At 43.6% G+C, this 21,586-nt stretch overlaps 1 protein-coding gene and 1 long non-coding RNA gene across 2 annotated transcripts in view; both read right to left on the bottom strand.

Annotated features, from left to right (window-relative positions):
* LOC309358302 overlaps positions 1-21,586 on the bottom strand; it is a 281,197-nt gene that overhangs the window by 165,552 nt on the left and 94,059 nt on the right. The gene's annotated exons all lie outside the window — the stretch shown is intronic.
* Positions 15,727-21,586, bottom strand: part of KCNU1 (potassium calcium-activated channel subfamily U member 1) — a 90,323-nt gene continuing 84,463 nt past the window's right edge. The window contains exons 25-27 of the mRNA XM_081890864.1: positions 19,929-20,129; positions 16,406-16,504; positions 15,727-15,942 (exon numbers count right to left, since the gene is read on the bottom strand). Of these exons, the coding sequence (XP_081746990.1) occupies positions 15,769-15,942; positions 16,406-16,504; positions 19,929-20,129 (474 nt within the window). The 3' untranslated portion in view covers positions 15,727-15,768. The remainder of the gene's footprint in view (positions 15,943-16,405; positions 16,505-19,928; positions 20,130-21,586) is intronic.

The following is a 21,586-nucleotide window of genomic DNA, read 5'->3' as shown; positions in this document are numbered from 1 at the left end:
CCTTCCTTTTGATAAGCAGTCTGAACAGCTCACCTGTTGAATGGCAGAAACAAATTAGACCAGTTGCTGCTTCCTGACATCACCTTTCAATGGTGAGTTGATGGTGCAAACAAAGCATTTGTTTGCTGTCTGCAAACACTCTGGGGAGCATCTGCCTTTGCTGGAGCTGTCAATCAAAATTGTGTGCATGTTTCTTGGAATGGCTTTCAAAGGAAAGGGATGAGTTCAACCCGCAGCTCTATCATTGATGTGTCTATAATGTGATTTCCCCCTCTTTCCTCTCCCTCCACCATGGGGGCCAACTTACAGAACTTAACTTTAGACCTACTTAAAACAAATAAAGTTACATCCACTTAGTTGCATAATTTCTTATACTTGTCCCAACATAAGGCACAGTATCTTAGATTACAAATATTTTGCATCTTGAGCTAAAAATCAAAGCTCCAACTCATCTCTCTTCCAGCCTCCATTAGCCTGAGGCCGTTTACTGGAGAGGAGAGATTCACACATTCATTCTCTTCAATAACTTGAAACATAGACAGTACTCCATCTAAGATGGATGCCTGTAGATTGCACAATCCTTTGCATGTGATTTAAACACCTTGTGACTGAGCCACAGATATACAACACCACTTAAGTTTAAACCTGTTAGGCTCTCTTCAGCTTCAACAGAGATTTCCTGCCATGCTTCACAGTGCAATACAGGTATATTATATATTTATTTTCCACTTCAATGTACATTAAACAATTATAATTAACACAAACAGCTCAGTTGACAAAGCCGGCATGCAGATGGTCCCAGTTTCAGTCTCTAGCATTTCCAATGAAAAAGCTCAGGTAGCAGGTGGTATAAAAATATCTTCCTGTAACCAGCAGAGTGTATTATGCCATGCTAGGTGGATAAATTGTCTGACCCATTCAAAGCTTCCTGTGTTCATGTGATGTATAGAGGAGCAGTCTGGGCAAGGATATCTGAACCTATCCAAACCTTTTTGAGAGCTCTATAAATGTAAGACATCTTCTTCCCATTGACTTTGAGGACAAACCTTTTACCAGGGCAGCCATGCATATGAGTAGTTCTCTCATCATTTTATTTTTTTAAGATTAAAAATAAAAAGGGAGAGGAAAGCTGGATGACAGCAGAGAAATAGAATGTGCAGCAGTGGGAAAAGAAGACAAATTTATCCCCTTTCCATCTTGTTGGCACTGTCGTAGGTCCATCCTGTTGTAGAACATTTCTGTCCTGTTTTGCTCTGCTGCACCATTTTGCATGAATTCTGTGTGCACCTTGGGCTGGTAAAATGAGCATACTATTCAATGTAAAGGTAAAAGGACCCCTGACCGTTAGGTCCAGTCTCGGATGACTCTGGGATTGTGGAGCTCATTTTGCTTTACTGGCTGAGGGAGCCGGCGTACAGCTTCCAGGTCATGTGGCCAGCATGACTAAGCCGCTTCTGGCAAACCAGAGCAGCACACGGAAACATCCTTTACCTTCCCGCTGGAGCGGTACCTATTTATCTACTTTCACTTTGACATGCTTTCGAACTGCTAGGTTGGCAGGAGCAGGGACCCAACAATGGGAGCTCACCCCATCGTGGGGATTTGAACTGCCGCCCTTCTGATCGGCAAGCCCTAGGCTCTGTGGTTTAGACCACAGAGCCACCTGTGTTCAATGTATGCATCCATAAAATGCATGTATCTTTTATGCAAAATGCATATCTTTTATGCACACAGTTTATGCAATGTCAAATCTTGCTGCATAATCAGGCAGGTTTGGGAGCAAGGCTGGGTTAGTTCACTGTGGAATCAGACCAAACAAACCCTTCTCCCACTCAATGGCAGGAGAAAAATGAAAATCTGAGCATTTTCTAAATCATTTCCCTAGGTGCCAGGACTCAACCAAGAGCTAATTGACCCTGTACATGGAACATGTAGCTTGCTGCGTTCCACTGGCAGGGGGTATCGCTTCATTAGCAGGCAACAGAGTGTCTTTGATTCCTCTTTATCTTGTGCTACAGTTAAGTCCCCAGAACTGACCGATTCAAATTATAATTGCTGTTATTAAAACTATAAACTCTGAGGCCATTAAAATCAAGAGAAGGGGAAGCTGTAGAAGGAGACTGATTAACCCTTTGCTCTTCTAATTGCTCCTGTAGATCACTTGCTATTCCCCAAATACAACCTAGTCAGGAAATCACCACCACCAGTGGCAGACAGGCTGAACAACTGCAACACAGGAAAGGTGCTTCATATGGAGTCACAGACCATCTAGGGTAGGTATCGGGAAGCAGTGGACAGCACCGGATTTAGGGTAGTGCAGGCAGTCCCCCTGACTTTTATTAAAGTACTCTAAAAGGTAAAGGACCCCTGACAGTTAAGTCCAGCCACTAACGACTCTGGGGTTGCAACGCTCATCTAGCTTTACTCGCCGAGGGAGCTGGCGTTTGTCTACAGACAGCTTCTGGGTCATGTGGCCAGCATGACTAAGCTGTTTCTGGCGAAACCAGAGCAGTGCACAGAAATACTGTTTACCTTCCTGCCTATTTATCAACTTGCACTTCTTGGGGTGCTTTCAAACTACTAGGTTGGCAGCCAGTGTGGTGTAGTGGTTAAGAGCGGTGGACTCGTAATCTGGTGAACCGGGTTCGTGTCTCCACTCCTCCACATGCAGCTGCTGGGTGACCTTGGGCTAGTCACACTTTTCTGAAGTCTCTCAGCCTCACTCACCTCACAGAGTGTTTGTTGTGGGGGAGGAAGGGAAAAGAGATGGTTAGCTGCTTTGAGACTCCTTAGGGTAGTGATAAAGTGGGATATCAAATCCAAACTCCTCCTCCTCCTCCTCCTCTTCTTCTGGCATAGGGTAGTAGAGAAATGAAAGAATGAATGAATAAATAAATAAATAAATAAATAATGGGGTTTTTGGGGGGGTGCCACATTTTGTCCTTGTTCAGGCCACCATATTATCAAAGTCCACGCTTCTGTGCAATTCCAAATGTGGCTACTCTACCTCATATAAATGTAGTAGCATTAGTAGTACCAGTAACAAAAACAATAAGTATTACTACTATACAGTGCTTTTAAGAGGTGGGGCAATTGAGCACTCCAGGCCCAAGCAATACCGGGAGCAAAAGTAAGATCTCTTGCCCAAATATTCCATAGTCTAGAACAGTGGTTCCCAACCTTTTTTTGGGGGGGGACATGCCCCACCTAAGCATCTCTAAAATCCTAATGCCCCCCACCCCTGGTGACATATAATTCTTATTATTCAAAAAGGGAACTCTTATTCACGTGGAGGAAGCCTAAAAAGCCATTAGACGGCCCAGGGCAGTGGGCCACTCCAGAGCATTGGTGCTTCAAAGAAGATTGGCCTCTCATTTTGTGGATGTTGCTTCTGAAAGATGGATTGAAAGACACTAATTTAGCAGCAGCAGAAGCAGCAGCAGTACTGAGATCCTCTGCCTTTAAGCGTCCAGTTTGCAGCTCCTCTATGCTGCAATTGCCCATTCCTGCACAATTCAAACTGCTGGTCAAACTTCTGCAGGTGATCAGCAGCTGGTTTGCAGGAGAATATTTGACGGGCAGTGAGATTTCTGAGTAAAATGTAATAATCAGTAAACAATTCCTTTGCACTGTTAACTGTGCATAGCTGCTTATAAAGAAGATGGGGTTGTGGGATGGAGTTGCTGTGCTGCTGTGAGCTCTTCACATGCCTCTGACCAGGGTCGGATTTAGGTTTGATGAAGCCCTAAGCTACTGAAGGTAATGGGGCCCTTTATATGTCCCGCTGTCCTTTGTCAACAACAAATTGTCACTTTTTTTGGATGTTGAATATATGCAATATGGTAATTTATGGACCTAATAGGTATCTAAAGCCATTTGCACATAACAAAATATGTATTTTATCAAAGTAATTGTTGAACTGAAATACAATTAAGAAGTATATTAATAGTGATGGGGGGGCAAGAGAGTGAGGCCCTAAGCTATAGCTTGTTTAGCTTATACGTATATCCGGCACTGCCTCTGACACCCATATGTTCAAAGATTGGATAGAATTCTATCTGCATACCAACATGTGCGTGGAGAACGCCTCTTGGGCCAGGTTGTCGCATTGCACGGATGAGCCTTTGTGCATCCATTGCTATGCATGGAAAACTCTTTCCAATGTATTTTCAATGCACAGATTTGTGCTAGTCCATGTGGCCTGACAACCCCCTCCATATCTTTGTGGTTCGAGGACCCGACCCCCGCAATGTGAAATGAATACACAAGGACACGTGATATAAGGTTAATGGGCAAGGAAAGGCCACAACTTTATTGATTACAGCAGTGAAAAGGTATTGGCTTAGGCATTGGATCTCTAAAACAAGTGGGTTTATTCACCAGAAGGTGGAGCCTGTTGATGCTAATCCAACTATAGGCTCTCCCCTGATGTCACCGAGGGTCGTGCCATGGCCTCCCACCAAGCAGGCATCGGACAGAATACACGACTGCCAGATTCCTTTAACGGAATACCCAAAAATTGAAGGCATAGGCGATGGCCACACCTAGCCCTTCGACTCCCCTGCTAGGAGCGGTGCTCGGGCTCCCGCCCACAACCACTCCCCTCTCTTCCAGGGAGGAGAGTCTTTAACAAAATGAGTTGTCCCCAACAAAATCACTGCGCAAGCTGAACAGCTTCAGCTCATGCAGAGGAACCTTCTCTACCTCTCCTCACCCTGATAACCCTCCATCTTTTCTGGGTTTTCTCCAACCTCTGGAGGGGGTTGTGTGAGCCCCCATTGTGTAAGCTCAGCAAAGAGTAAAATTTTAAAGCCTGGAGAGAACAGCTTTCTCAGTGAGAGTAAACTTCAGCAAAATGCTATTTGGCAAAATGTGAATGTTAGTTTTTCCCTCCCAGTGGTGGTGCTTTTCAAGTAACTTGATGGTCTTTTTAAAAAAATAAATAAATAATAATAATGGACAAACTATTTTGTAGCAATTTCTCTGGAGAGCCACTATGTTGCAGTGCAGAGAGGGGGTCCTGTTGAGCCACGAATCTCCCTGGGAGTAATAGGAGCAGATAAGCATGTCTAAACCCTTGAGCTCCTAAGGATTGGGGTTGGAATGATAACAATGAAAGAGTAAAATAAAGAGAAAAAGACATAAAATAAAATAAAATAAAATATCTGAATAGTTTGTCACCTGAAAGGCCACCAGCCCTTGTGTAGACCTGCAAGAAAACTTAGAACTTATGTATCACCACTTTCATAAGATCACTACATCACATTTCAACAGTGTGATGTGATGAGAGCCATCATAGTATAATGGTAATACTTAGGAGACCAGAGTTCAAATCCCCACTCAGGCATGAAGCTCACTGGGTGACCTTGGTTCAGTTACTGTCTCTTAACCTAAAGAATTAAATGGGAAGCAGGGAGGGAACCATGTACATCACACTGAGCTCTTTGGAGGAAAGGTGGGGTATAGTTGCAACAAAGGGGAAATCTACCCATGATACTGAACCCTACACAATATCATGGGGCAGTAACCTGAAAATAGGCATTTTCTGCTATTGCCCCTGTACAGTGGTACCTTGGGTTAAGAACTTAATTCATTCTGGAGGTCTGTTCTTAACCTGAAACTGTTCTTAACCTGAAGTACCACTTTAGCTCATGGGGCCTTCTGCCGCCGCCGCCGCATGATTTCTGTTCTCATCCTGAAGCAAAGTTCTTAACCTGAGGTAATATTTCTGGGTTAGCGGAGTCTGTAACCTGAAGTGTATGTAACCTGAAGTGTATGTAACCCGAGGTACTACTGTATTATGGAATGGTCTTCCCATTGCTGTACATGAAGCAGCAACCATCAGTTGTTTCAGATGTGAGGGCGATCTGGCTGCGACATCTGTCACCCCATTGATCGCCAGGGTTGATTCGGTTGTAAAAGAATCCTCTTTGAGTAGGCTTTCTCTGACCCATAAGATTGGAGCACAGTTTTAATTTGTTTGAATTCTCCAAATTCTTGTTTTTATATGCTTTAATACTATTGTTTTACTGATTTTGAGCTGTAGTTTAGTATTAATGTTATTTACTGGTTTTTGTGTTGTACACTCTTAAAATATTTTTTAAAATAAAGAACCAAGCTTGCACAAAAAGCTTCAGAATTTGAAACTGGTTCTTAAGATTTTGAATGATTTCAAACCCCTCTTCTGAAATTTGACAAATGTCCACATTTCTGTGTTTTATGCTTAAGTCTTGTGACATCCCATAGTGTTGAACGTTCAGCCCCTTGGGCATTCTCTCGGGAAACTTCGTAGCAATTTCCCACTTCATCTGGGATAATATTTTGGGTTTTCCAATGGTTGTGAGTATCAAATTTGGCACAAATATCGATGCTAAAACACCTTTCTGTGTTTCTTTTAATGAAAAGAGGAATGTGAAACAGAAGCAAGACATAACCCTAAAAAGAAAGGAAAAAGCTGATTTCACTTTCCCTGCAAGCAGGTGGGTTGTTTGCTGTTGAAAGAAAATTCTAGCACCTTTGAAGAGTTCCCATCACAGGGCGGTTGTAGCTCATGGTATTTCCACAGGAGAGAGACTTCCGTGTAAACAGGGAGACACAACCCCTCCCTAATTACATAATAGCTGTGCCAGATGCAAGCTCCCAGGTGGAGTCTTGCTTGAGACAGGTGAGAAGAGAGTGATGACAGAAATGAGATGTAAAGGTATTTTTGAAGAGGTGCCCAACCATAGCAGATCTCATCCCTCATCAGAGGAAAGGAACCCAAAATCATCTGTCACTCAGGGATTAGAACTTCTTTTGGGGGATTTCCAATCTTTCATTCTGACAGTGTGGGTGGCTTTGACTGTTCGCTTGTCAAGGTAGGTTTCTCCCCCTCCCTTTTCTTCCCTGGGGTGTGTTTGGCTTGTTATATACAGCAGTTTCAAGGCCTGGAGAGACGTCCTCTTCTAGGCTTGTCTTTTCCAATCATAGTGCAAAGAGATGCTGCTGATCCACGGAGGCCGTGTCAGAAAACACATTGCTAATCATCATGAGGTTGCTGTGTACTACAAGCCTAATTGGAGACAATGAAGCTTAATGTTAAGAACAGACCCAAGAGCTCCAGACTATGGGGAGCCCAGAAAAATTAATAATTACAATTTGGTTTTTAATTTGTTTTTAATCATGATGTGGACATGTTGATTGGCTGTTTTATTGGAAAATCAATAAAAATGATTGATTGATTGTTTTAAAAGAGAACAGCCCCCAGAGTTTTACATTGCAGGGATGTTTGAGTGAGACTTTGGTTGGGGTTTCAAGTGTGTAACATTCCACGCTCAATGAGGACAAGATCCTTCCCACTGCACTGGTGGTCACCACTACCACCCAGACTTTGCTTTTCCGCTGAACCTTTGAGATATTTGATGTACAGTATTACCTTGGTTTTCGAACAGCTTGGCTCCCAGACAAATCAGCTCCCAAATGCCACAAACCCAGAAGTGAGTGTTCCAGTTTGCGAATGCTTTTCGGAAGCCGAACGTGGCTTCTGCAGCTTCTGATTGAGTGCAGGGAGCTCCTGCAGCCAATCAGAAGCTGCACCTTAGTTTTCGAATGGTTCCGGGAGTTGAATGGGCTCCTGGAATGGATTAAGTTCGACAATCAAGGTACCACTTTATAGCGTTGTTCATTGTATGTGGGTTTTTATCTTCTTTGGGGGTATATTACCCTTACTTACTGCTGCTTGTTGCATTTTTAATGCTTGTTTTATTTGATGTTGTTTATCATATAGTTTATTTATTTTATTTTTTTAAATGTGCCTATATTGTTAGCCACTGTGGACACCTTCATTTTAGGAGGGGGGGATTGGGTGACTGTGTGTATTATTAACCCTTTCTCAGCTTGTCAATCTCCAGCAGCTTTTCCTCAGACATACTTGTTCTCACTAACATGTGCATAATTAATTGGGAGAGGAGGCTCATTCGCAGAGCACGTGGTTTGCATGCAGAAGGTACTATCCCTATAATTTTCGTTTAAGAAGATCAGTGAGCAAGTGATTAGAAAGTCATTTGTCGGCTTTGTGGAGGTGTGTAAATGGCGTCCGTCCTTTATGTGATATGGCTCTTGGAGAGTGTAAAATCCACACAGGATATGTTTGTTTTCAACCCGCTTGTGAAGATTGTCAGCGATCACAAAGAAAGGAATATATGATAACAACAAGAAGACGAGGAAAATAACAAGGAGACTATCTGGACAGAATTGGACAGAACTGTGTAATAAATGCAGCAGCAAGAGTGATGTTTGGATCCCTTTCGGAGCTCGAAGTATGGGTACCCCCAACAAAATTTTAAAAATTTGACTGTATAATTTGGAACTAATGTGATTTGGAATAAATGTGATTTGATTGGCCTGTTAATAAAAATTATTTAAAAGAAAGAAAGAAAGAAAGTCATTTGTTGGAACTACTACTAGTCAATTGCAAACAATTGCCCTCTTGTATCAAACTCAATAAGGGACGCAGGTGGCGCTGTGGGTTAAAGCCTCAGCGCCTAGGACTTGCCGATCAAAAGGTCGGCGGTTCGAATCCCTGCGGTGGGGTGCGCTCCCGCTGCTCGGTCCCAGCGCCTGCCAACCTAGCAGTTCGAAAGCACCTCCGGGTGCAAGTAGATAAATAGGGACCGCTTACCAGTGGGAAGGTAAACGGCGTTTCCGTGTGCGGCTCTGGCTCGCCAGAGCAGCGATGTCACGCTGGCCACGTGACCCGGAAGTGTCTCCGGACAGCGCTGGCCCCTGGCCTCTTAAGTGAGATGGGCGCACAACCCCAGAGTCTGTCAAGACTGGCCCGTACGGGCAGGGGTACCTTTACCTTTACCTTTTATCAAACTCAATACCTAAGTTGCATGAAGCTGCCCAGGTGAAAGTAAGACGAATAATGTGGTTTTTGGTGGAAGACAAACTGCAGGCGAATAGGAACAGTGTTGCATGCAATGAATACAGGTGTAATGGAAAAGGATACCATCGTGCATCCCTAAAACCAGAGAATATGGTCACTGCTTCACTCCCCTGCATGGCCTAATTCCAGCTGGTCTTGACATGCTGTCCTTCACTCTTTGCTAGCATTAGAAGTTAATAATAAAGTCATATACTGCTTATTCTTCTCTGAGTCTCCTTTATGTGCAAAGGTGTTTCTGCTTTGCAAGAGATAGAAAATGTGGAAACACAGCTTAAGAAAGGTAAAAGCATTATTTGGTCAAGGGCTTTTTTGCATAATACTATTATCACCCAGAGGACTTGGAAATAATCGTGTTATGTGCGTGTGGTGGAGCATCGAAGTGAATGGTCTCATCTTACTTTTTGATGTTGGAAGGATTTAGGTTCTTCGCAGGAACAAGGTACTTCAGACAGCTGATGGAGTCAGAATGTGCTTGATGGAGCAAAGCATAGGCTGAATAAATGGGATAATTAAAAGTTGTGTGGGATCAAAACCATGGAAAAGATGAGAAGGCTGTTTTTGCAGGACCAAAAAAATAAAATGGTCTGTGCAGTGAAGGAGAGTTGAAGTGTGGTAGTGCACAGTTTGTTAGTCTTTGTTAGTCCAGCATAATTAAAAGATTAAGGAGCTACACATACATGAACTGCAATGCAGTTTTATTCATTGCAAAGCTAGTACTCCTTTCTTCCTTGGAATTCAAAGTAGCCTCCATGGGTTCTCCAAGTGATCTCCCATCTTAAATCCGCTGGTTGCATCGTTTGTCTTCACATCACACCATGTCAACAGTGGAACTGCCCCAAAGGGCTTGTAGGAGCCACGCAACCACTGTCTAAACAAAATTCACAATAGCAACCAAAGTACAGGCTAGGCTAACATGGTGAGGTCTGAGGAATTGCACTTTACCAGCACCTACATAACAAATTTCTGTTTGAACCCTGGGGAAAAGGTGATTTCCTTGCAAAATAAGTGCTGATTTGAGGAAAGAGCTCTGAATCAACTGTAAATGGCGGATGACAGCTGTAAAGTAGCAGTGAAGTGCCTTTGGCTTTCCACTTGTTGGACTGCCATAATCCCTCACCACTGCTCATGGTGGTTGGGACTGATGGGAGTTGTAGTCCAGCAACATCTGGGGGGGCCAAAGGTTTTTCCAGTCCCGATTTAAAGGATCCCATTGACCAAAAGAATAATGATTGTACATTGTTAATGCTAAAAATATTTGGTGAGGCTCTCTATCTACCTTGTTGCCATTTTCAAATGCTTGTGCATACACCATTAAAAAAGACTGCAGCATACAACAGCCGACTAATCCATCAATCATAATCCTGGAGCTGCCAGAAGTCATGTAACTGCTTAAAGAATTTAGCAGCCCTCTGGCACTTATAGGGGGAGGAGGAAAGCCCCATCTAATTAATCACAGGTGAAACAGCTTGGCCTTACTCCAAAAAACCTTGGAATATCTGCCAAGCTTTGATGGTAATTTTCTTTCTAAATAACCCCCTCAAGAAATTTACGATTAAGTAATTAAAGTGATGAATAAAGAGATACTTAGTAAATGGAAGGAGGTTTTGGGGGGAGAGAATAAAGTTCCAATCCGTCTTCTCCCCTCCAGAATGAAATCCATTCCTTCTTTTTACATCTCCGTATAGTATAGTATAGTATAGTATAGTATAGTATAGTATAGTATAGTACAGTATAGTATAGTATAGAAATCAGATCCTAATTCCCATAAACGCGTGCACTCTAACACTCCCTGTTTACCTTACCTTACCTTAATTTTTTGTCTTCTGGTGATACCAAAATTGGTGCTTGAACAAACATTATTGTCAAGATGCTGTCAGCGGCTCCCAGCTGGTTGCCCAGGAAAGTATAAAAACAAGGAAATGTTCTTACCGTCCTCTGTTTATTCAGTATTTACAGAGAGAGGCTACAGAACCCAGCCTCTTGGGTAATGACATTGTCCCAAGTGAATCTCCACCCTCCATCTCTCTCCAGGTGCTGCTACATACCCTCTGAGCTCTTTGCTCTCCTACTTTTAAGGCTCGCTGGGTTCTGGGAGATGGCGGGTCTGGAATGCTTTCTAAAAACACCGTGCCAGCCAGCTGCCATTCCAGTCCTGCCTCCTCCTTTCCCATTATTTCCCAACTTTCCCCCTCATCTGCCTCTGAGCTGTGACCTCCTGCAAACCCCTGTTGTAAATCTATACTCTCTTCCTCCTCCCTGGAAGGGTCAGGATGGGGAGGCAGTCTCCACCATTCCTCCTCTGCCCAGTCCCTGACAATTATCTGTCTTGGAAACAAAGGCCTTAGAATGTAATGAGAAAAGAGCCCTCTTCATGCATCCCTCCACATATATGCTAAATGCATGGAAAAGAGGGGCTGCTCCCTTCTGGCCCCATGCCAGCTCTGCCCCTGACACCCACATAGGCTGAGCAAAAAGTTTGTGGGTAAAGTATCAGCATGTGTTGCAAATGCGCAGGCATGCCATGTGACCAGAAACCCTGAATGAGCTATAATCTCAGCTCAGGATGAAGGAGAAATTCAATTCAGTTTGCACTTTAATGTGAATCTATCTGATTTGCACTTTGCAAGTTGTCTTCTTGGAGCTATGCAAAGCCCAAGGAGTCCAGACTTACTGTACATACGTGTCTTACTAAGGCACCCTCCGTACTGTCCCATGGGCTCCTTTTCATTGTCAGGTCAGGGCAATGAGACCATTTCCCAAAGAGGGGAATTTGTGCTTTGAGCCCCAAAACCCATCCCCCATGGAAATAAAGACACAGTGGAGACAGAATTTAGTTTAAATGTTAATAGGCAAATTTTAGCCACAACTTTATTAAAATACACACATGTGACTGATATTGGCTTAGGCATTAGTATCAAACTATATCTGGCTCCTGCAGGAAACCTGTAAGGGTAAACAACCAGCAGGGGGACCTCCGCCAGTGTATATTGACTGGTGCTTACCCCTGGGGTTCCCATGGGGTCCTGGCATGGCCCTAGCCCCTCTCCAAGCTTCGGACGAGATCCAGACCCCCAGATTCCTTTAACGGAATACCCTATTCATTGGATGTGCAAGTGATGGCCACATCTCCCCTCCCCACATTCCCCTAAACCAATGCCTAACTGCCAAACCTTACAAAGTTGTGATGATTGCTAAGAGGTAGGCAAAAACCAAGTGGCCACAGCCAATCTGCCACATTGGAAAAAATTCCTACCTGGCCCCCATTCCAAAACAGGTGGCCAACCGAAGTCCAAAGCAAGGCCAAACATGACCTAATTAATGGGTGGGTGGGCAAGTGTTAGGCAGCACGAAGCGAAAGGCGGCCCCTACGTCATGCTGCCAAATAAATACCCTCAACCTTGCCATGCTACTGATTGGCTAAAGGCCATTGGCATAACTGTGGCACCACCGGCTTGGAGCGGGGCAAGCCCCACCCAGAAGCCAGTTAGGGAAGAGTTTCAGGGCCGAGCCAATCACTGCTGAGCTTTTTTAAACAACAACAACACAAACTATGTCAGTTGCACTAAGTTTCCAATGAAATCAATGGGATAAATTCCAGGAAGGGATGACTTCCTCCCATCATGGGTTGAGTAAGTTCCAGCTGCACAGTCCTCTCCCTTGACTTGGAGGACAACATCAAGGAAGACCAAGATTGAGGGCAGGAAATCCATCTGAATAATCCAGTCACCATCCAGACAATTTTGTTCCTGATACCAGACTTGTATATCATTTTTGCAGCGTGATTTTGTTTTTGTTTTTTTAAAAGAAGAAACTTGCTTTGATAGCTTTTCAGGACTGTAATGTAGAATAAAAAGTATTCTTTTAAAAGAAGTCATGACTTAAGTCTCATTGATTTCACTGGGCACTCAGCATAACTAATTGATGATGGCATGAGGTTTTTATTTTGTCAAGAAGATATGAAGGAGATCTGGTGCATGTGCGTATATTTTTGGCAACAGCAAAATAACCACTCACATCAACTTCACACAAGGCAGTGCACATTTTATTTGTAGGCTTGTTTTGTTTTGCTTTTGCTACATGGAAATGATTTTCATGGGGAGAAAAAATGTTGCATGTGAAGCAGTGAAAAGGTTGAAAGAGGGAGCGACTCTGGGACCCAATGGGATATTTTTTGAATGACATGGTACAAAGCTGAAATAACTTTGGGGCTCATCTAGCCATCACTTCCCTGATGGCTGAAATGAAGCCTGAGGATAGTTTGCTCACCTTGCCTACCCCAACAGAATCCCTGAGGTGAAAAGCTCTCAAAGACATTACGATGACTGTCACTCGTGCTTAATTAGAGATGAGTGATGATCGGAGATGTTTTCCCTTCACATATTCAGAATGGCTGTGGGAAAGATATGGATGATTAGGATCATGGACAAAGGGCATAGCAAAGGGGTGACCTTGATCTCTTGGGCCTGAATTAAACAGGAATCCGGGTAACAAAAACCCAATGGCTGTGTTGGAAAATTTAAAGGATTAATTATCTTACACAGGAAAAGTGAATTATTTGGAAATGGAAGTTAACAGTAACAGACTTTACCAATCAGGTGTCTTCCAGGTGTTTTGGACTAGGATGCCCTAAGGTCCTTGGAGGAAAACCAGGGGGAGATGGCATTAATAAAGGAGGAAGGCTATCACAGGAAGGGTTGTGTCCCCTACTCTTGAGATTTCGTTGGCATCCATCTGTCTCGGAAGACGATGGAAAAGTGCACCTATGGGGCTGAAGTCAAACCACTGGAGAGTTACAGGGCCTGCTGTGGCTGGAGAAACTGATACGGGAGAGACATGTTTTGTTGCAGCTGAGGCAGATGAAGGCACCCAGTTTTGCTGTTACAGGTGCACCAGGGCACTTCTGCTCTTTGCATTCCTCCTCTGGTCACCACTGTGGATTCACAACCTGTCTGTCTTGAGATTTAGTCTCAATATTTTCTGTGAAAAGGGGTCCATTTGCAAAGCACGGGGGGGGGACACCTTGGCCTGAAATCCTGGACAGATGAGGTTATGACCTATTGCTTGTCCATTAGATGTGTGAGTTGGGATGGGGGAGAATTTTGATTCAATCTGCATTTACATGTGAACCTCTGTAATTCACTGTAATTTTCAAAACCAAACAAGAAATGAAACACAACTGTGCTTCAAAATGGGCACATGCCTGAATTCTGCAACACAGTCAACTGATGTGCAAAAAAATCTGTATACAGGTAGAAAAATCTGCATTAAATGCGTAAATAAATGAAAATAACATTAAAAAATGCATTTTTGGATAAATTGCATTGCAAAGCATGCATATTGGACTAAATTGTGTACAGACAGGTGTATCTGGATAAATTCTCACTAAAATGCTGTTGAATTTATAATGACTTACCCCCATAATTCTCAAACTGATGTGAAAGTGTGGAGAACTAAACTGAAAATTGGAAAAATGAGAAACGGAGAGAAATAGAAATGTACATTTTTAGCCATCCCTGAAAAATAAGGCCTCTTCTTACACTCTCCAGCTTAGTCTCTGCTACGTCCAATATCTCTGCGAAATTCCACGGTGAAAGTCGTGCTATTTATTTGAAACAAAGTCTAGTGCTTCCCCTTTTAAAGAGAAAGCAGCACAGACCTTTGTCTCCAGCCTCAGGGATCACTTAATTGGCTCCCCCGTAAAAATGCAGTGAGCTCAGTTGCCTGATAATGATTATAAATGACAGAGACTATCAGATTTACCTTGGGACATCTCCAGGGAGTTTGCAGTTAGTTTAGTCTGAACTCTGCGTCAGCTGTTCAAGCTTCTTTCTTCTCAGTATGTGGTGGCTGGACTCAAGCTGCAGTCTTTCAAACCTAATTAGTGTTAAGGGAAGGAGGGGAACCCACAAACCCTCCTTTCCCCCCCCCCAATCAGTTTTGCAGAACAAGGCCAGAGAAATATTCAAGGTACAAGTAGCTTACATATTTGTAGGGAGCTTGATATTACATAATAAAGGACTTCATCTGTGCTTGCAGATTTGAGACTTTAGAAGGGCAGCTAACATTCTTGGGCCTGAAGACTAAAAACACTCTGCTGGCAACAGGATAAGCAGGGACTGGGAGATGGCATCACTCTTCAGCTTATGGGGATGCAAATCGCCCCTTCCTGACTCGTCAGATGATCAACAGGAGGAACAGTGAGGAGGTGATGTGCTTCCAGGCCAGGGGTTAACCAACCCCTCACAGACCTTGTGAAATGCACTGGTGCACCAGAAAACCCACACAAACTCCTAATGTCCTTGTTGTTCCGTTCTGGCCTTGCAGAGAAGGGAGGATCTGGAGCAAGCAATTTGACCCAACAAAGGCTAGAGGTAGACTGAGGCCCTTTGAACCTCAGTGTCCAGTCCAACTCTCTGGCCTGTAGAGGGGCCTCCTGCCTGGTTCACTCCCTATTGCATGGGACCAGCAAGGTAGAGTGGGGGGTATTTGGTTCCTTGGGTCCATGGAAAGCATCCCAGCTGTGGCTCTATGGGCTCTGGTGCAGTGATTGACAGAGAGCTCATTGTTCTCTTCAGTAGAAGTGCCTGGAAGCAGCAGAATGTAAGGAGAATGCAAGCGGACTCCAATCACACTCCCTTCATGTAATGTGAGGTCTCCCCAGAAGCCCCTGGAACAATCACATGGGTTTGTCTAAACTATTACTTGGTGAGAATTTTGGATTTGGATCCTGGAATGCTTAACCTTAAATCATACCCCAGGGTAAAGGATGGAAGCGGAGAGAAATGGTTGCAGACACTTCATAAAGAACAAAGTATTTATTTGAAGGGAGATGCTGGCATATTTCATGATAAAAACACTTGGTCTGGTGTCATCAAAGCACCCTTTCGTCTGACTGTTCGAATGGACTTTACCACAGCTGTCAGGTCATTTACTAAAGTGTTGAATGGGACAAGGCAAAAGAACTGATCAGAAGCGTAGATCTCAAAATTGGTAGGTGGCCGAGCAATCACAAATCTGTTTTTAGAAAGAAAGAGTCAGCAATATCACAATTTGAAAAACTACACACTCAAAGGAGCAATTGTTTTTTGGACATATATATATTAAGGGGTTTTGAATGCGTTTTTTAAAACTTGCATAATGGTGCAAAAGATCTGCGTAAAATGGGAAGGGGTTAATGGGAAAGAGAAAATTTAATTCTTACTTGTGTAATAATACCATAAAATGTATCATACATACATGATACAATCTTTTAATGCAGTATTCTCATTTTGCATTTTTATGTTGTGAACCGCCCTGTATCTTTGGATGAAGGGCGGTATACAAATAATAATAATAATAATAATAATAATAATAATAATAATAATAATAATAGGACCAATACTGATCCATGCAAATGTGAACTATTTTCTTATTTGTTTTGAAACTGACACACTCAAACGGAGCTGCATCTGTACGTTTCAATTTGCAATATACTTTCCTATTTTCAATCAGACTGGTCTCATCTTTCTGACGGTAGAGGCCAAAGCAAAGGATTCCAAGCAACTCAAGTGCTAGATTGTAGATGTCCCCAAAGAAGAGCTGTGAAGAGGGGGAAAGTGACAATATTGTCTTAATGCCATATCAACATTCCTTGATAAGATTAATTTAATTGATAAGTCTGTTTGTACCTTCTTGGGCGGGTGGCTTTGCGGGGGGGGGGGCTGGGCTTCCCCTGTGAACTGGCCTATTGCAGTCCACATTGTCTTTCTGCCACCAATTTGGCCAATGGCAGCAGGAATGTAGAGGGTGTTCCCCCTGGGCACGGTGCCAACTGATCAGTAGTGGCGCTTGGCACTGCACCCATGGCAAGGATAAATGCCTGGCCTGCAGGGCCTTTCAGCCTCTCCCTTGCTGTGTATGTCCCATAAACTACTGGTTGAAGGCCCTGGTTTAAAATAGTAGTTTCCAAACTTATTACTCTCCTTGGCAGGGTAGGAAGCTAGAGCTAACTCTGAAACTCTCCTCATCCACTTTCCTTCCTCATTTATAAAGCACCCATCTCCCTCACCCCAAAAATGTGGAACACATAGATTAGGAATCATTTGTTATTCTGGTTTAAAAAAAAAATAAAAAAAATCTTTATTTTGTATGAATTCATATGCATGTGCATTTTTACCACAGGTTCCAGTCAGGATTGTGGTGGCCTCATATATAATGCATTGGTCACTGGGGTCAGGTAGCTGTCGAGTTCACCGGTGCCTCCACTGGCAAAGTTGGATCCAGACGCACACCTGAAGTATGCAGCCTTTCTCAACCTGTGGGTCCCCAGATGTTGTTGAACTACAACTCCCATCACCCCTAGCTAGGAAGGCCAGAGCTCAGGGATGATGGGAGTTGTAGTCCAACAACATCTGGGGACCCACAGGTTGAGAAAGGCTGCTTGAGAGGGAGTGAACCTTGTAGAGAACAGGTGACCTGCCAAAGTCCTGAATCCAGGAACCACCCCCTCTTAGGATGTCAGGATTCAATCCCAGTATATTGGCCCTCATCCACCCCACAACTGCTTCCAAGCCCTGGCCTAGGTCCTACACAGACTCCCTCTGCTTAAATGATGCACAGAAATAGAGCTGAGTACAGTAGCAGAAAGAGGGACGCGGGTGGCACTGTGGGTTAAACCACAGAGCCTAGGGCTTGCCGATCAGAAGGTCGGTGGTTCAAATCCCCGCGATGGGGTGAGCTCCCGTTGCTCGGTCCCTGCTCCTGCCAATCTAGCAGTTTGAAAGCATGAAGTTCAAGTAGATAAATAGGTACCGCTCCGGCAGGAAGGTAAACAACGTTTCCGTGCACTGCTCTGGTTCGCCAGAAGCGGCTTAGTCATGCTGGCCACATGACCCGGAAGCTGTCTGCGGAGAAACGCTGGCTCCCTTGGCCTATAGAGCGAGATGAGCGCGCAACCCCAGAGTCGTCCGCGACTGGACCTGATGGTCAGGGGTTCCTTTACTTTTACCTTTACAGTAGCAGAGCTGCCTGCATGGGCACACAGGGTGGCAGCCATGCTGTGCACTCGGGGGGGGGGTCTGCCGCGTGGGGGCAGGGTGATCCTCTCTGCGCATGGTGGCGGGGCGATCCTCTGTGCGTGGCGGCGGCACAATCCTTCGCGCACGGCTGCAGAGGTGAGATCCCTCGGGGGCGATGGGGCAAGTTGGGGGGTGCCTTTTTGTCACCCCATTCAGAGATGGCACCTGGGGTGGGGTGACCCCCCACATCCCCCTTCCTATGCCCCTGGCTGAGTGTCACATTGTCTACAAAGTGGTAATATCTAGCACCAGATCCCCTAATGACCACTTCCCCAGGGCTTCATACAGATCACGCCTTTCCAAAGTGAGCTTCATTTGGATGAAACAAAATAATAAAAATTCCTTCCAGTAGCACCTTAGAGACCAACTAGGTTTGTCACTGGCATGAGCTTTTGTGTGCATGCACACTTCTTCAGAAACCTTCATTTGGACGGTACGCAGCATGTTTTTGAAGAATGGCAGATGTAGTGGCTGCACTTGAAAAGTGAGTCCGGTGGGCACAACAGAAACATCCACTGCATTAAAAATTCATATTGATTTGTAATTGTGCTTTTAATGCTTTTATTTCTTATATAGTACAATAAAATTTGATACTTAAGAAATAAAAGAAGCAATAAAAATACAATTAAGAATCATACAACAACTAGCAATGCATTGCAATTGCTACCACTAGCAGAAAAATCATTAGGGGGTCCACCAGGATCATCAGCATATATTTTTTTTAAAGGAACCAACGATATAGATGTTAAAAGGCATTGGCACCAACATGGTAAGGATGGATGGATCAGGCCAATTCTTATTCCATCCAATTTCACACCTTTTCAGCATGTTCTAAACTGAGGTTCATCTGCCTTTGTCCCATTGTCTTCGCTGACTTAAGCACTTCTTGTTGCCTCAAATGGACCTTTTTAAATGAGGTTACAGTGGTGCCTCGCAAGACGAAATTAATTTGTTCCGCGAATTTTTTCATCTAGTGAATTTTTCGTCTTGCGAAGCACGAAATCCCATAGGAATGCATTGAAAATCAAATAATGCGTTCCTATGGTCAAAAAAAGTCCAAACAAAGCTAAATTAGGTACAACAAGAGTTTATTAAGTGCTCTTTAAAGTCAAACATATCGTAAAGAGCATTTCAAAATTCAAACCCAGAATTTTTTTTAAAAAACACAGCAGAGTGGCCCAATGGTCACAGAAAATCATAAAAATGCAGGGGGAAAAACACAAGCTTCCAGATTCTTGCAAACCCCTCCCCAACTGTTCCCCCAGCCACCCAGCACACAGAAATTCAAATCCAGAATTTTTTTTAAAAAAACAGCAGAGTGGCCCAATGGTCACAAAAAATCATAAAAATGCAGAAAAAAAACACACACAAGCTTCCAGATTCTTGCAAACCCCTCCCCAACACCAAGTCCTTGAATTCCAAACACCCCAACCCAAAATCCAACCCCCCAAAAAAAGTTTTAAAAGCTTAACTTACCAAATGGCTGCAAAAGAAGTTTTGGGAAAGCTTCAAAAATCACCAAAGTCTTTAAAAACCTCAAAAAAGGCTACTATGTACACTGCGTTCTATGAGTTGCTCCTCAAAGTCAAGTCGCAACTGTATTAATGGTGTTAAGAAAAAGGAAACAAACTTGCAAGACGTTTTCGTCTTGCGAAGCAAGCCCATAGGGAAATTCGTCTTGCGAAGCAGCTCAAAAAACGGAAAACCCTTTTGTCTAGCGAGTTTTCCATCTTGTGAGGCATTCGTCTTGCGGGGCACCACTGTATTGATATGAATGCTGATACAAAGCTCATGCATATGATTCAAAACAGTCTATGGATTGCAAATCCAAGAAAACAGTAAACACAGCTGCCTATCTTCCTAATTCACTTGCTCACGATGGTTTGAAGCACATCAATGAGACTTAAAAGAGGTAGCTTGAAGGAAATGAGCTAAACACAACTCACCAGTCGTCCGTCTGCTACACTTGGAGAATCTGTCAGTGCTAAAAGTGCCAGTTTACACCTGTTCCTCGATCCAAAGTGCACCACATTGCTAGTACTGCCACTCAGTGAAGCCTCCTCTGCCAGATATTCTTCCAGTTCTGGACTGGTCCCCCCAGTCACCAGTGACTGCAGTAAAGCCAACACATGGTGATTATGGTAGGTCTGCAATGAAAATGTACAGAAGACAAACATTCATTTCTACCAGATGATACAAAAGACAGCAAATGTCTATCCAATTAGACTTGATAGGGCCTTCCTGTAGGTATTCTAGAACAATGGTTTTCGAATTTCCTATAATCAAGCAATGCTAATTCACATTAATTTGCCTGCCACCAAGAAGTTTGAACATTTTCTGTGGAGTCCATGTGCATTTTCAGAAGGATCCAGCCTGCCTTTTCAAATATTAACATCGTTACGGTACTGCTCAGGGTTCTCGGGCCTCATTGTCGCACAACACAATTTGAATGCACTCACAATGCATTTTCCAGCAGGAATGAATAGCAGGGAAGGTTGTGGTGGATAGCCTCTCTGCCAGGTAATATATATGGCAGGATTAGGACTGCAGGATTAGGACCTCTGAACAATTTTGAGGGAATCTTGGAAAATTTCATCAAGCAAAGTTTGATTGCTACTCTAACTGATATCTCTTGAGTGTGCCTGGCATGCTGTATTGGCCATCAGCTTAATGTATGTGAGGAATCTGAATCCTCACTGGTCTGACACTGGAAATCTCCATATTATTGTGGAGATGTATGAACAAGAAAATGGAGGATCAGCATGGTGACCAGTATAGGGCCACAAACTATTAAATTCAGATGACTGGGTGACTATGATTATTTCCGAAAAATAAGGGGACAACAAATCTCTCATGACAGACTTAAGCAGGGCCTTAAGCAGATTTCCTCAACCTCAGTCCTCCAGATGTTTGGACACTACAATTCCCCTGCTAGCTATGGATCATGGGAATTGTAGGCCAAAAACATCTGGAGGACTGAGGTTGAGGAAGCCTGGCCTTAAGATTAGAAAATCAAGAACCAGCAAAGTACCCCAACCTCTTAAAGGTATTTAGGGAATCTGAAGGGATGGTTCATATGACATGTAGATGGTAGCATTATTTATGAGTGTTATTTATTTGTTTCAGAGAGGATGTATATGTTGGTGAAGTCCTTTCCTTTCAACCTGGCTTAGGTAAAGGTAAAAATAGAGGACCCCTGGATGATTAAGTCCAGTCAAAGGGGTTGCAGTGCTCATCTCGCTTTCAGGCTGAGGGAGCCGGCATTTGTCCACGGACAGCTTTCTGGGTCATGTGGGCAGCAGGACGAAACCGCTTCTGGCACAACGGAACACCGTGACGGAAACTAGAGTGCACAGAAATGCCATTTGTCTTCCCGCCACAGGGGTACCTATTTATCTACTTGTGCTGATATGCTTTCGAGCTGCTAGGTTGGCAGGAGCTGGGACCTGACATATTGTTATTAGGATAATAAAGTAAATACCATAAAACCTGCCAAGCATTTAAATAACTGAATGGTCCTTGCAAACTTATAGGCCATGTTGGTGAATTGCACTTCAATTTTACTTGAGCCTTTTCTGCCTTTTTGAGGAGGGATTTTTTCAGA

The sequence above is a fragment of the Podarcis melisellensis genome, assembly GCF_964234715.1.
Source record: "Podarcis melisellensis genome assembly, chromosome: 15".
NCBI classification, from domain to species: domain Eukaryota; kingdom Metazoa; phylum Chordata; class Lepidosauria; order Squamata; family Lacertidae; genus Podarcis; species Podarcis melisellensis.
This window is presented reverse-complemented; position numbering and strand designations above follow the sequence as displayed.